The sequence below is a fragment of the Rhamphochromis longiceps genome, linkage group LG5 (genome assembly GCF_057381845.1).
Source record: "Rhamphochromis longiceps isolate RC_006_pf linkage group LG5, R_longiceps_female_GT1.1, whole genome shotgun sequence".
NCBI lineage: Eukaryota > Metazoa > Chordata > Actinopteri > Cichliformes > Cichlidae > Rhamphochromis > Rhamphochromis longiceps.
In genome coordinates this window covers 27,603,657-27,619,517 of record NC_140561.1, presented here as the reverse complement: position 1 = coordinate 27,619,517, position 15,861 = coordinate 27,603,657, and the positions used below count along the sequence as shown (strand labels likewise).

Sequence of the window (15,861 nt, the reverse complement as noted above, 5' to 3'; positions counted from 1 at the left end):
GCAGCATGTCGCTGTTTGATTAAATGTTTGAAAAGGCTGCTGTTTGGATGAGGTCAGAGGATTTTTCATGCTACATGTCTCGTTCAGTGGGGTCACTGACGTTAACTGGTGTGTTTTGTTTTGTGTCATTAAACTGACTTCTTAAAATGTAAAGGATCTCTTGCTTGTTTTCTGAGGAGCTCCTATCAAAGATTCTCCAGTGCTGTACGAGGGCAAGGATTTCTTTAGAGTCACGTTTTGGTCTTTAATGATCTGTAGGGGCCCAACACAGATGCAGATGAGTAAGATCTGCCTTGTACTAAAGGGTTAATTGTTGCTGAAGAGTTTATTTTAGTCTTTTTTCACTAAACCCATTTAAGTACCTTTGTTAGCTTGTCCTAATCAAACTGCAACAAAAAACCCTGCTTCATATTAAAACTGTCTTCCTGCCATCTCTTGATTACGATCTGGATTACGTGATCAGTAGAAGGCCAAAAAGGACTACCAAAACTGGATCATTTTTTTTAGATTGCACCTTCTGAACAACTGGACCCTGGGTGTAAACCCCCCTGCTGGCTCGGGTCTTTCTCGGAAGACTTTGTACTCTCTAAATACTCTGAATACTTCCACCCAAATGTCAAAGGCATGCATATTAAACTTAATAAGTGCTAGTTTCCCATCACTCACTGGGATGGGTTTCAGCCCCAAATTTGTTTTTCCACTAAAAATGTTAATACAACTAATAATCTCAAACAAAGTAAAACTTTTTTTTGAAGTTTGTTAAAATTAATTTCCTTCTTTGTATTTTCTTGTAGACTTAAGCTTCACAATACCAAGTGTCTCAATGGATAAATTTCACAATAAATCAGATTCTGTCTACCACCTCTTTAATTATTTTCTTTAACAAAACACAGATGTAAAAAACAAACAAACCCCACAGTGGATACAAATGAAAAGAATTAGCTTTGAGATGGCATTAATTAAATCTGTGTCTCAAATGGAGTGCTTGTATACAGTATTGAGTACATGCAGTTCAACTCCTTGGACAGTGTACCCAAACCAGCTGCATACTTCTCATCCCTGGTGGTTGCCAATTTCCAGTCAGTATGATGAACACGTGTTTACAGCCTTGTATGAATACCATTTGGTCTTTATGGATAGACGACTCCTTCATAATACCTGTAGCTCGTGGCACGTGGACACTGCAGTGCTAACTCAGTGCGCTGAGTGAGGCCTCACTTCCACTAATTTAAGTCGCTGAGCTGGACTCTTTGCTGTTGGTTACTTTAGAGGAAGTTTAGCTTTTGGAGAATGAACAGAAAGACATGGAGCAAAAGCCTCATACTTTTAATTTCATATGATCAGTGTTAAAGAAGGAAAGAATCACTCTTTTTGCTTTTCTTTTTGTGCTGATGCCCCTGTTACGTCTTATAACACCTGGGTCTTTTGGTCCTCACTCATTCCATCCTTCTCCACGCTGAAAAACTTCAGCTTGTCTTTCTTTGGTCCGTGCTTTCGCCCCACTTTCCTGATTGGCTCTTTGGCCTGCATACCATAGGAGTCCTCCATGACTACTCTTCCTCTGAGAGAGTATCTGATGTAGGACCAGGAGAGGACGGAGCCGCTGTAAGACCTAAAAAACACAGGAGCATTATTAGTTATTGTTATTACACAAGCATAAAAGGAAGTCCAACATAAATGGTGCTCGAGTTTCACTCAAAGACACATCAGCAGACAAGTATAAATCCACACCACGAAGAGCCACTGCAGCATTGGCTGATTTGATAAAGACTTATTACTGTTAAACCATTTGCAGTTTGTTATCTATCACAAATGCACTGTGCCCACCTCTCCAGGGACACAATACACCTGGGAAAGGTACACAACAATCATGCTGGACCAATGAACTGGACTTTGGACACCAAACTTGCTTGGGCAAGGTACAGGTAATCGAGTGTCATTACGCCCTAAGTTTGAATATGTTTATAAATGGATTCCCTGTTAGAGTACTCTCTGAGTTCAGCGTAAGTCGATGTGCGTGCACACACACAGACACACACACACACAGGATCTTACCCATAATAACCTCTGTTCATGTAGTAGAAGATTTCTTTATAGCGGAGTGGATAGTCCCACATCTGGATGTCTGTCAGCTGACCATCAAAACCTGGGAAATCAATCACAGGCTCACCTGACCACACATACTGAACACACACACAGGAGACAGACATAATAGAGACAATGAGAGAAATTAAAGATGATTACATAAAAATAAGTAAGGTGCCTGTATTCTTTTAGAGTCTAAGCATTTATATCTGCAATGAAGGATTCATCGTCTCATCATTTTAACAATTTGTTTCTTTGCATTTGTTCTTTCTTTGGTTCTTCTTTTCTATCTGTTGTCATCTTTGATGATTCCCAGTTTGCACTGAGGTGATTTGCAACAGTGTGAAGCTACAGAAATTAAAATGAGCACCTCCAACAGACCCAGTAACAAAACATAACTCAGTACATCTACTCAAGCGGTTTACAGATGTACAGTTTTTCTTACAGAAGGAGGGAAAAACACATAAAACAGAAACACATGAAGCAATAACTTAAACATTCAAAATGTTTAAGAAAGTGGATGGAAACAATCCATAAGTGTAGTCTGCTATATCTGCCTACAAGCCGATTTCAACCCTGTTCTCACCTGAGACGGCAGCACCTTCCTGATGCTCATGTTTGAGCCGCTGAACATCTGTACCACACCCTTCCTGGTGTCCACAGTGAGGCACACACTGGTCCAGAAGTCCGATCCGATGTTTGGCCAGAACTTGATGAGGGGCCGCAGGTACACATAGTTGTAGTAACCGCTAAATGTCAGGCCATATGAGTTAGGGTTTGCCTCCAAACTCAGAGGGGATCTGTTTGGACTGAGGGTGAAAAGCGGGAAGCCGGACTGTAAATTGTCAGCCATGTAACGCAGACACACGGACACACCTACAGGAGGAGAGCAGGATCACAAATTTACCAAAGAAGAGCAAAAACTTAACAGCTTCTATAGTTGAATCTCATCTGAACACATGCATACAAATTTATAACAAATTTGTAATAAATACAACATACACTTGATTTACCACATTTTTGTACCTATGTTGGACTGTACTCACCTCTAGTTGGACTCTCTGTTGTCCAGGGATAGGTCCAGCGACGGTTGGTGGTCCAGGAAGGAGTAGAAAGGGGGGAGTAACGAGTGGAGCCCCAGGGACTGGTGGTGGGAGGTGTGGTGGGGATCCAGGAACGGGTTTTGTGTCTTCTGGTTGGGTAATCAGTGGTAGAAGGCGAGACAGAATCATAATAGGGCGGGTAGAAGGTTACACCTCCATAATTACGAGACAAAGTGAACATCTTCCCTCTTAGATCTAGTGCAGAACTTCCTGGAGACAGAAACACAAACAAGTGGTCAACATGATATGAAACTTTCTTTTTACTCATTAATGTAAGTGCTTTTATGAACAGTCCATCATCCAGGATGAAGGTGGACTAGAGCAATAATTAAAGCCAGGAATGTGACTCCAGCCTGTTTGAGACTGGACGGATGCAACTGTAAGATGGAAAGGTGGCGCAGGGCACCTGGTGTGCATCTGCTAATTAACCTCTCTCACCTGAGGTGCAGGGCAGGAGGGGACAGAGTGTGTGAGCACAACAGGTAGCTGTGCTGCAAAGCAAACAGTCAGTGCTCTGCAGCTGGGCTTTACAGTGGAGCAAAGGTTATCTTCTGTTTTTAGAAGCTGCATAAATAAAGAGGTACGTGTGGAGCTCCAGTCCTCGCTGATGAGAACTCAGTGACACAAAGATATCAGATTTTCACTACTGTGACAAGACGAATTCACTTTAACTGCAGAGATATATCCTTAAACATCCTTAATATCGAGCAGCTTTTTCAGGAAGGGAGCCAACACTTTTTCACATTACTGTATGTCCTGAATGATTGGGCCCCAACATACAGCTCAGAGCATTATTCCACCAGAGCACTTGGCTCTCCGGCTGCAGCCATACTTGTGGTTTGCAGAGTTTGGAAAAGCAGCGTAGGAGTCAGACCCTTCAGCTGCAATCTACACAAAATAAAAGCAACAGCAAATCTGACTGCATATCACATGGGCCTCTTTAAATATTGTTAATAAAGACCATTGTTATAGTCCTTTGTCTTTACTGCATGCGCATGATTTTAATTAAGAAATATTTTCACTGCTGCAATTTTGGTAATAATATTTGCATTTAACCACATTCTTTTCTGTGTGTGTACCTGTTGTTCTTGGCCATGAATCTGGTTGTTCAGATGGAGTTGGTCCACCAATCACCTCCATAATAACCATCAGAAAGGGAACAAGAAGCAGCTTCATCTTTATGCCTGACACTGAGCGTCCCTGCAGTGAAGCGTGTGAGTGTCCTCGCTGTGTGGATGTGTTTATCTCTCTGCTTCCTCTCTGAGTCTGAGCAGGCTCCACTTCAGCTCTGTAACTTTCAGTTTACTTTCAGTTAAGTTTCATTTCTGTAAACAGAAACTCTCCCGAGTGTCCCTGTCCCCTCCTTTCCCCTCCTTTCAGTGTTGCAAGATTAGACAGATAGCAGCAAATGTGAAGTCACAGGGAGGTCACATTTTCTGTGTGTCCAGGACAAAGGGAGTTGAAAAAAAATCGGTACAGTTGTAATGAAGTGGAAAACCATATATGAAGTCTAAAACTGTGAACAGCAGGCTGCAAACACGCTTTTTAATGCTGTGAATTTGGACATTTTAATCTAATGGGGTTGACCAGGGACAAAAAACGCAGTTTCTGGCATTTAGGGACATTTCATTTTCACCCCTCCCTGAACCTGGTTATGACAGAGGCTTATTCACCCCCCCCCCCCCCCCCCCCTCCCACACACACAAAAGATAAATTATCTTTGGGTTGGGTTTATTGTTTATCTTTGCTCTAGTTAATATTTAATTAGTCATCTGCAGCTGTTCCTATAGTTTAGACACTGCCTACGTCTCTGAGTTTGCATGTATAATATGTAATACTTATTGTAATGTGTTTTTTTGTCCAAACTGTGAAGCATTTTATAACTGTGTGTTTTCAAAACTGCTACACAAATAAACTTCTTCTTCTTATGTTAACTGTCTTTTTCTTGTATATATTTTCTCAGTCTTCCTTTGTCGTGATATTTTTGCAGCTGTGAGTTTCCTCGCTCTGTGCGTCCTGTATTTGCATCCCTTGCGACTTCTGGTATTTGGACTCTGATATTATTCCTGTGTGTTTTGGGCATTTTGGACTTTGTTTGCTTCCTGGACTATCAGCTTTGAAAGCTTCCTTTGAGTTTCGTGCCTCTCCTGCATCCTATATTTGGCTCTGCTAAAGTTAATCAACAATCCACACAGCACAGTGTGACAGAAACTCACTGCTCAAATACTTAAAAAAAACACCAATACAAAGGCAATGGACCTGTTTTTAGAATATTTGAGTAATTGATAATGTGTCAGTAATCCGGTTCAGTTCACTGTGCCGTAATTGTCTACATGGAGGAATCTATCATGAAGAGGAGCATGTGATGTCTCATTGTGCTGTCCTGAACCGCAAACACACCTCAACCATGGCTGCAAGTTCAACACAGAGGTCATGACTGCTGTGCGGTATGAATACAGTCCATAACGGCTGATTCCAGTCTATTTAGACTAAAGTAACACTAAAAGATTGAGTAGCTCTGCTCACCACAACAGCTTTTCCACATCATTTAACAAGAGGTAAAACTGACACAAGAACCAATACTATATGGAAATTCTTAAGTTACTTTAGCTTTCATTAAATCTGTATGTGAGCTTTTACTTCCTCTACTCAAACCAGTGCTGAACTTTATCTCATATTAACAGCTTGCTGTGTCTGTAAATTTCATCTTTCACTTCCTTAAACTCGTCGCCCAAACTTTCACACAGAGCTCCAGAAACGTTTCTGAGTGAATATACCAGTTTACTATGAGTACATTAGTCAAGACACATTTATTTAAGAAAGAAGTCTGAGAGTATCAAGAAACATTTTGATGCAGAGTGATAAGTGTTACTGTTCTGTGCTGCTCATGTTGGCCCTTGCCTCAGCTTTTGATACTGTTGGCTATCACATTCTGCTCGGTAGGCTGAGGTGCTGGGTTGATGCATGAGGATCTGCATTTTCACTCCATAGGTTAACTGTCATGGATCGCTGTGTGGCAGGCAGGAGGAGGACCCAAAATGCAAAACTCACAGACACGGGGATGAACTCAAAAAATCACAGCTTTAATGCTGGAACGGCAGAACGTAGGAAATACAAAACTAAACTGGGAAAAGTAAACTAACGCTCGCAGAGAGATACAGGGAAATCCACGCAGCATGAGGGAGAACGCGACACAGAACTGAGGGAGACGCAGACATAAATACACAGAGGGTTAACGAGGGAAGTGGGAGCACACGGGGAACACAGGTGACACTGATAATCATAACAAGACACGGCAGGAGTGAACAACACACTGGCGGGAGACGGGCAAAGTAAAACAGGAAGTACAGAGGTTCAGACAGGAGGAGAGAGAGCACGGGGAAAACACAGACATAACGGGCTGGGGAAAACATAGAATAAACACAAAGAGAGACGAGGGCTCATGACTACACAGAGGGGCACACAGGGGGTAAGAGTCACGAAGGGAAAACACTTAGGGAACAACACACCAGGGCAACTCAGGAAACATGGCCTAAATAAGGAACAAAATACAAAAATACATGAAAACTAAGAATACTGGGCCAACATGGCCCAGGACCATGACATTAACACCATTTGGGTTTGGCATTCAGGTGTAGGAGATCTGGTAAAACAAAGTGGAGAGAGGCAGATTTCTATTTGCTGCAGTTTTTTTAAAGTTTACAAGCGTTGATGCTAGATCTCTGAATAAACTTAAGGAAATGTTGCCTCATCTTCTTATTTGTGTCACTCAAAAACAAATGTTGAGATGTAAAATCATCGCAAGTAAGCAACATATTTCAAACAGGAGCAGGAAGGTTTGAATGTGTGGAAACGTGAAGTTTTATCCTGCATGTGTGCGCGTATGTTGATGCTGCGACGATAATGATTCTCAGTACAGAATGCTAGAGAGCCTCATTTCATTATATTTCAGTGCGTATATTTACATCTGTGAAATCAGTAATGCAGCAAACAGATCGGTAAACTGATTGTTTCTGACACACACAGTTTTTGTAGGAGGACCACAAGTCCCACCTAACATGAAACATGAAAACAGATCGAGCGGTAACCAAAATAAATTTTTAGTTCCACATTTTTGTTCTTGAGCTTTTGTTTTGTTTCCTCTGATACTGGAGCATTTTGGAAAGAGGATATAAGATTCCAGAGGCTGTTTTCAAACCTTATGGCCACAGAATAAACTAATAAAGTAAAAGGGCAGAACTGTGAAAATGTTTTTATGACACTGGGTAGACTGATGTTATCTGCACGTTATCTAAAGACTCTTCATGTTGTATATATATTTTCTTTCATTTTTTGTTTTAAGGTCAGAAATGTAAGAAATAATATCTCTTCCTCAGCATCTGTGCAGACGGTTGTCACATCAGCTCGGCCTGTTATCTTAGGCAGTTTTGCAACAGTAACGAAGCTTTTTGGTACAATGACAGCCTTTTCTTGCTCTCTGGACATTTTAACTACACCTTTGTTCGAAAGTGTCTTACAGTGCATTGGTTCACCTGCCTCTGGTAAGGTCTTATTAAAAGCCAGTTAAAAACATCTTTTAAAATCAGCTTTTTATTAATTTCTCTTATTTTGTTTTTTTATGCATTGTTGGCTCCTACGACGTACTTATTAAGCACTCTGTAATTTTATATCTTGAAAGGTGCTTTATAAATAAAGTTTTACTTATTTACTTACTTGGAAAATAAATAACATGGCTATGTTAGAAAGAGAAATCCAACAGTGAGACAGGTCGGCTGAGGTTAGGCTGGAACACAAGACAGTTTGTGGCTAAGTTTATAAGATAAACCTTTATTAGTCCCACAAGTGGGAAATTTGCTTAAAATAAGCACTTTTTAGTAATACATTATAATACACGTGACTAAGAACATAATTAAATGTAATTTCCATGTATGTTATTTACAGTTACAATTAAATACCTACAAATAATTAAAGCTAGGCACACTAGAAATAGTTATACTGTAAGCAAATTATGTACTGCACAAGTACTTAACTTAGTATGCACTCAAGTATGTAATGTGTAAGTCATCTTCGGTAGTAAATAAGTAATTTTAGTAAGTACATGACTTCAGATGTTTTACAGGTAAGGAGAGACTATTCTGGAAGTCATGTGAAGTACTGTGTAAGTGATTTTAAGTTATGCATAAATTCATGTTTTATATGCGAATGAAGAAATTATTACATTGTAAGTAAATTTAGGTATTTCTTGGTAATTTTGGGGAAAAAAACAATATTTCACCATCTTACATAAACTGTGTATAGTAGGAGTATACTGAGCTTTTCAATGGTTTAACCTTGCCTAATGTCATGATCCGGAGTTTGTGACTCCGTGTTTATGTTTTAGTAGTTATTATTATTCTGGGTTTTGTTTTCATGTTCCTATGTGTTCCCCAGTCTGCGTGAAGTTTTTGTGTCGTGTCATTGCGTGTATGTGTTTCCTGTTTTATTTTGAAGGTCTGCGTCTTATGTGAGTGTTTTCAGTTTGCCTCCCTAGTTAACCACTCCCAGCTGTGTCCCCCACCTGTGTGTGATCTCCCTGTGCTCTCTGAGTGTTTTTAAGTCTTGTCTTCTTAGTCGTTGCTGGTTCGTCTGTGTTGTTTCCCCTCGGTCTCCCTGCGTCTCTCCGTATGTATTTCCCCGGACCTCCCTGCATCTTCATTTCTGGTTTGTTTTGTTAGTTTTACCCAGTTTAGGTTTCCGGTTTTATGTTCACCCACCATTGCTGTTTGTACCCACTCCTGTAAATAAATACTCACCTGCACCAGAGCTGCCACCTTTTGGGTCCTTTCTACAACTCCACATGTCTGCCACACCGGACGTGACACCTAAATTCCAGATATTTTACTGCTTTCCTGTACACTCATATTTGTACGGTGATTGTGAAATTTTAAAATACATAAACAATTAAGTTGGACTTGGCTCTATCATTATAAGGCCACATAAGCCTGCAAACGTTGATTATATTGATTTTTTCTTGTAAGTTGGTAAGGGACAACAGTGCTAATCACATTTACATAGCAATATAAAAGCACAGTTCAATAACAGAATATCCAACATGCACATCAACATACTGAATATTAAATAGAGATGTAAAAAGGCAGGATTAATCCACTTCAGACTGCAGCCCATGCCCTGAAAAATAAAGGAAAATGTTTGTTTTTCTGTAAAGTTACCATGAAGCTGTTGATAACCGAAAAGTTTATATTTTCCACAATTTACAATATCATTTTCATTTTCTTACACAGTAAAAATGGCATTTTGTTTAATTTACTGATAATTTCTGTTTATTTAAGTCATAAAGTAAATTAGTGAATCAGTGAAGCCAACAGTGTCACTGCTCATGCCGACAGACTTCATCATGGAGATGAAAGCTTTAATTATTCTCCCACCAAAACTGATAATTTTGTTTAGATGTTTTGGAGGAATGATGTGCTCACTTCCTGAAGTGAAGCTTGTTTTGGTGTCAGCAGACTGTGCAGATTGAACACTCAGCACAACCTCAGCAAACAGCTGCTCTGAGTTTTCAGTGCTATCCTTGTGGCCCTGATCATCTGTTTTCAAAGTTTCTGCCAAAGGCTCTGGAAGTATGGTACCCATGTTGTCCAAAACAGTCTCCTCCGACACGTCAATGTTGGCATTCTGGGCGATCATTTGAAAGTGTTTCGACGCAGTTTCAATGATCTCTATAATGGCCTCTGGCAGAAGAGTCTTAGTGGCTATGTCGGGGTTTCCTGATTTAATGGAACGCCACTGTTCGGCTGTCATGTTTTCAAAAAAAGATTTGATGACAGGACAAACACGAGCTGCTGTCAGTTCCTTAATGTTCTCTGTATTTAGGAATTCTTTTTCAATTTATAATATTTGTATATTAGGCTGGGTTAAATGATTATTTGTTAGGTTTTGAGTTGAACGTGTCTTAAATGGACTTTCACGTTGAAAGCGTGAAAAATGTAAGTTCCAAGTTTGCTATTTCAAACACAGTTCCTGTCCTATTTATGGGTTTTGGGGCTGTAAGTTTTTTTTAGCCTGGAGTTCGCCTCATACTTCTTTCAGAAGCCAATTTTGGATGTTCTGTGAGCATACACAAATGCACTTCATGTTTAATTTCTTAGCTATGCGGCTAAATAATTTGTGAATGGTTATTTGAATGTAAGCTTTACGTACCGGATCTTCTAGTGCAAAAGGGTCCGGTTTTGAATGGGAAGATGCAACTGGGATGCTGTTGTCTGTGGTTCTGTTGTTGTCTGTGTGCCAAGTATTGCAAGCATTACGCTCAGACCATGTCTCTCAGCCTGGGTTTATAACCACCATCTCATGAGTGCCAAGAAAACTTTGGTCTTTCTTTTTATGTATGTTCTTCTGAAAAGATCAGGTAGAGTTTCAGATGCCATGCCCTGAGAAGCATATTTGTTGAGCATGTCTGTGAGCACCTGGGTATCATTAACAAGCTGCTCGAGCAATTCACTGCTTTCAACTTTACCCTTTCTCAGAAATTTAGCCCTGGTGTTTTTGGCAATGCGAAGAATTGTTGCTTTTCCAAATTGCTTCACAAAGAATATTTTGATCTTACCCGAGTTGTTTTCTAACGACTGCTTAAAATTTCTCTTGAAATGATGTAGGAGTGATAACTTTGCCACTCTCTGCAGCATTTTCAATCTCTGCCTCAACTGAATGAGTGAGCTGCTTTGCAAGAGCTCACTTTCTTCAGTTGTTTCTGATTGCACCTTGTTATACTGAGGATCCTTAGGTTGATCCAAAATTGGTAAAAACTCTTCAACAGCCTTTTTGATGGCAAATTCCACAGTTTTCAAATTTGCAGTATTTAAGCTATCCTGGGAGCCTATCATGGGTCTTTCATGTCCTTGATCCAGTTGATCTTTTGGACACTTTGACTATCTAAAGTTTTAGTGTCCTCCTCTGAATCAGTGAAGCAACGGGTATCAGTGCTCATGTTGAAAGAATTCATCTTGGAGATGAAAGTTCTAATCATTCTCCCAGCAAAACTGAGCATTTTGTTCTAGTGATGGGAATTCCAGCTCTTTTTAGTGAGCCGAGCCGAACCAGCTCTTTTGGCTCCCAACCGGCTTTTTAGGTTGTTTTCTTGCTTAATTTTAAATCATGCTTTTTATTTGTTTTTGTTTCTAATGTCTCTGTAAAGCCCTTTGAATCACCTTGTTGTTGAATTGTGCTATATAAATAAACTTGCCTTGCCTTCAGTTAATTTATTATCACCAACAATATAAAATTATAGAATTACTAATGTAAAAAAATGTGGTTTTATTTGTATATTTTTATATATAAACATATACAGTGGCCCCTAGAGACAAAGCACAGAGTGAAAGAGAGCCAAGGACAACAATAAGAGACAACATCATCACATTAGAAAGGCATAGTAATCATCCACAATTATTTTCAGTTCCAGATGATAAAGGATTCAGAAAGTTTATTCATGCAGTCAATCCTATGTATGCAATTCCAAGCAAGAAAACACTCTACCCCAAAATCATCCCTGGCCTATATGACAGAGAATGTGCATATTCTTTTTGTTTTGCACATTTCAATTTATATTTTATTGTATTGTGGTTTGCAGTGTTTTGTGTTGTTTCACTTTAAATTTCTTTAAAAGGAAAAAGTTGAAAATTTAAATAGTTAAAAGTTGAATTGTAAATAGTTGGTTTTTGTATTTTATAATTTATTTATTACATTTTATGTAGTGTGAATAAATAAAAGTATGTTTACGGCGGCCCCTAGAGAAAAAAGCACGTACAAATTCCAAAACACATTGCTAGCATTAACTGAACTTCCAAAACAGAGCTACCTAGATCACTTAAATTACACAATTGAAAGCATATGTGTATGGTTTGTGTATTTATACACAAACACTCCTATATATTCAAATAATTAAAAAAAAAAAAAAGTTCATTTACCTGTTACTGCCACACACCAAATCTGGTCCTTGGTACTTCCTGGCTTGTGTAGCCACTAGGATCCTAGAGCACTTCCGTTGTGTTTTGCAGGTTTCACGTGCTTTGGAGTTTGTACGTGCTTTGTATCTAGTATACTTTTATTTATTCACTCCACATAAAATCTAATAAATAGATTATAAAATACATAAACCAACTATTTACATTTGAACTTTTAACTATTTACATATACAGTTTTTTGTTTTAAACAAATTTAAAGTGAAACAACACAAAACACTGCAAACCACAACACCGTAATATATAAAGTACGTTTTTTGTCTCTAGGGGCCACAGTAAGTATACTTTTATTTATTCACTCCACATAAAATCTAATAAATAAATTATAAAATACATAAACCAACTATTTACATTTGAACTTTTAACTATTTAAATTTTCACCTTTTTTGTTTTAAACAAATGTAAAGTGAAACAACACAAAACACTGCAAACCACAACACAATAATATATAAAGTACGTGTTTTGGAGTTTGTACGTGCTTCAGAGTTTGTACATGTTTTGGAGTTTGTATGTGCTTTGTCTCTAGGGGCCACCATAAATATACTTTTATTTATTCACTCCATATAAAATCTAATAACTAAATTATATAATACAAACAGCAACTATTTAAATTTTCAGCTTACATACATAGGATTCACTACATGAATAAACTTTCTTCTTTTTTTTTCTTTTCTTTTTCTTTTTTTTTTTGGCCTGTCCCGTTTGGCTCTTTTGCCATCAGAATTGTTGTCTAAAGGCAAAGAAAGATGCCCAACGGATTTACTTTACCAAATTGACCATCCCAGCCTTGCCGTAATGGTCCATTTGATTCACCTTTTATTGTTTATTTTATTTTCACTTGCTGAATACGGGACAGACTTGACTGGGGGAAAGAAGGGGAGAAAGAAAGAGGGAAAGAGAAACAGCTGAGAAGAGGGACGGGGGAGAAGGGCAAAAGACAAAAACCAACAGAACGGGCAGAGAAAAAAAAAATGCATATATCAATCACCTGGATCACCTGCTGAGAAAGAAAAAAGAAAACAAGCAGAAGAGAACAAGAGTAATAGAATAAACAGCATCACAATGATATATGGGAATATGACAGTAAATACTAAATGTTAAACATTATTGTGCAGCACATAAGATCAACAGAACACAGTGTGCCTTGAGGTAGGAGCCAAAAAGGGTGTAGTTTGTGGGTGTGATCACCCGTGTGTACACCTGTGAGCATGGACGCGCTTGTTTTTTTTTTGTTTTTTTTTAAAGGTTCCTTCATGTAATAATCTGCTAGAGAATCTTTAGGGATACGGGCCCAGCACTCGAGGCCTGGAGTTGCCTACCCCTGGTCTATATGATCTGGTCAGAGAGGCTGACTGCATCACCGCTGATGATGAGTACTAGCGGTTCTGAGACAGGAGAATCAAGCTCTTCAGGTTGAGGACCAAGATTCTCCTGTGTCGGGACCACATCAGTAGATGGTTCTGAGACTGGAGAAACAAGCTCCTCAGGTTCAGGAGCATAAAGAACGAGCTGACATTTTTCTCATGAAACCAGCGATCAGCTCAACAGACCCTCAGTTTACCTGCGTGCATCCTCCTCCTCATCAGTCAGCTGTTTAACACCTGCTGCTAATTCAAGAAACACGCCTACGTTACCTAGTGATAGTAACTGGGCAGCCGGTGCTCGATATAAAGCAATGTCAGCGCATTTTTCTGCACAAGATAAGTAAATATAGTGTTTTCCCAGAGCTGCTGGAGCTTGTTTCCTTACAGAGCACTTTATAGGCGAAGCAGCTTCATCAGCGGCTGATGTCCAATCACCGGCACACAGCTTTGAAACCTCACCTTAGTTTTAGCTCTCAGTGGTTAAACGCATGACTTCATTCACTCAGGTTCTGTCTGTCGGGTCACGTTTACTTCGCTGTTTTATTTACAACTGAGCAAATCGGTTTGGCTGAGGTTAAAGTTACAAACTCAAATTGTCGGAACAGGTTTGCGCGTTTCTTGGATTCATTTGGTGATTTATTAAATGTATAACTGTTATTCTAATCTGCTGCTGAGTCTCTTACACTTTTCTTTATGCTATATATTTTCACGTCTCTGGAATAGTTGGCAGTTAGATAGTCAGCTGGGAAACTCTGTGTTAACTCATGGAGCTGAGGATATCGTGGATATGCTGACCTCGCTCCGTGGTGTACAGGGCCGTTTACCCTCATGATTAATATTCACAATAAAAATATTAGCCGAACATCATGAAGTCTGTATGTGTTTCATAGTGTCGAACAACCTTTGTACAGTTAAAGCCAGCAGTTACTACATGACGGAAACACCAACGTTATCTCTTTTATGCGTTTATACACAGGTCACGCTGATTACTGAACAAAAACCCAAAGATCAGATGTTAAACAGATTTATTTGCTCTCTCTCCTCCTTAAACATGTTTTTAATGTTAGTTATAATTCAGAATTGGCGACTGAAACACGTAGGACACATAAGAACATCAGGAAATAAAACACTGATAAATATAACCTCAGTAAAAGAAGTCAGCGGGGGTTATTACAGCTGTGTACCGGGGGTCCAGCGATGGACTTGTGGTTCTGTGAACAGCACAAATGCCAGGTGACTGTGAAATAACTAACAGCACTTCTTCCACAAATGAAGCCAGTAACTTACTATCCTAAAAGATTAGCCCTAGTTGCTTGTGCTTTACCTCCATGCGTGAGATCAGTATGTGCAGCAGCTTAAGCTGTACAATGTTTCAGGAAATAGTTCATTTCACCTTTTGACACTGTTAGTTCCACACGAGGTAGATGTCTACTACTGCAGACTAAAATTACATTTCTGTTACCTACAAGACACTTAATGTTACTGTTACTCTCACTCCGGTCTCATGTATTCATGTCCAGGTTTGTTCATGTTCATGTCAGGGTTCTTCATGTTGCGTTTTAGTTCACCCAGTTTAGGTTAGTTTAGTTTTGCATCAGTTTGCCTTGCCCCTTTCTTTGTACCCTTCTATCAGCCTTATTGAAGTGCTGGAGTGATGATCATCACTCCATAAGCCAATGAGATTATCGCATGACATTTTCGAATGGGGATATTTCTTTTGAACTGTTTTCAATTTAACGTAATATTTAAGTGTTTCTTAGTTTTAGACTAGCTGGTTAGTCTATTTCAACGTTTTAAACCATATCCCAGGGTTTTTACTTCACCATTGATGGGGTTTTAACAAGCAAATAAAAGACAGAGCTTAATTCTGTAAAGATTAGATGAAAAATACTCAAAGGATAAATTCAATTGGTTTATTATTTTGTTACATAAGTTGGAAAAAGGAAAACAAGTAACTACAGAAACAACAAAAGAAAAGTTAAACAAGCAAATAAGTAAATGAAGGGGGGAAAGAAGGAGGGGAGAAAACCCCAACAACCCCCTCTGAGCAAGCACGAGGCGACAGTGGGGAGGAAAAACTGCCTTTTGACGGGCAGAAACCTCCAGCAGAACCAGGCTCAGGAGGGGACAGTCAACTGCTGGGACTGGTTGGGGGGGGAGGGTGAAAAAAGAAAAAAGATGAAGAAGGTGGAGAATATGTGTTAGGGGGGACAGGAGAGGTGAAAAGTAAGATGGATCACAGGTGGAGGAGGACGAGGCTAAATCATCTGAATAAGCGGCAGAACCAGCCTT

At 39.3% G+C, this 15,861-nt stretch overlaps 1 protein-coding gene across 1 annotated transcript; it reads right to left on the bottom strand.

Moving 5' to 3' along the window:
• Window positions 1-841: 841 nt before the first annotated feature.
• On the bottom strand, window positions 842-4,476 carry LOC146670224 (uncharacterized). Its single transcript, XM_085407060.1, has 5 exons — window positions 4,268-4,476; window positions 3,132-3,398; window positions 2,672-2,961; window positions 2,056-2,183; window positions 842-1,612 (listed from the first exon to the last, which is right to left on the bottom strand). Exons 1-5 carry the CDS (start codon window positions 4,362-4,364, stop codon window positions 1,408-1,410), a joined length of 987 nt encoding a protein of 328 aa, XP_085263186.1. The 5' UTR covers window positions 4,365-4,476; the 3' UTR covers window positions 842-1,407.
• Between the last annotated feature and the right edge of the window lie 11,385 nt (window positions 4,477-15,861).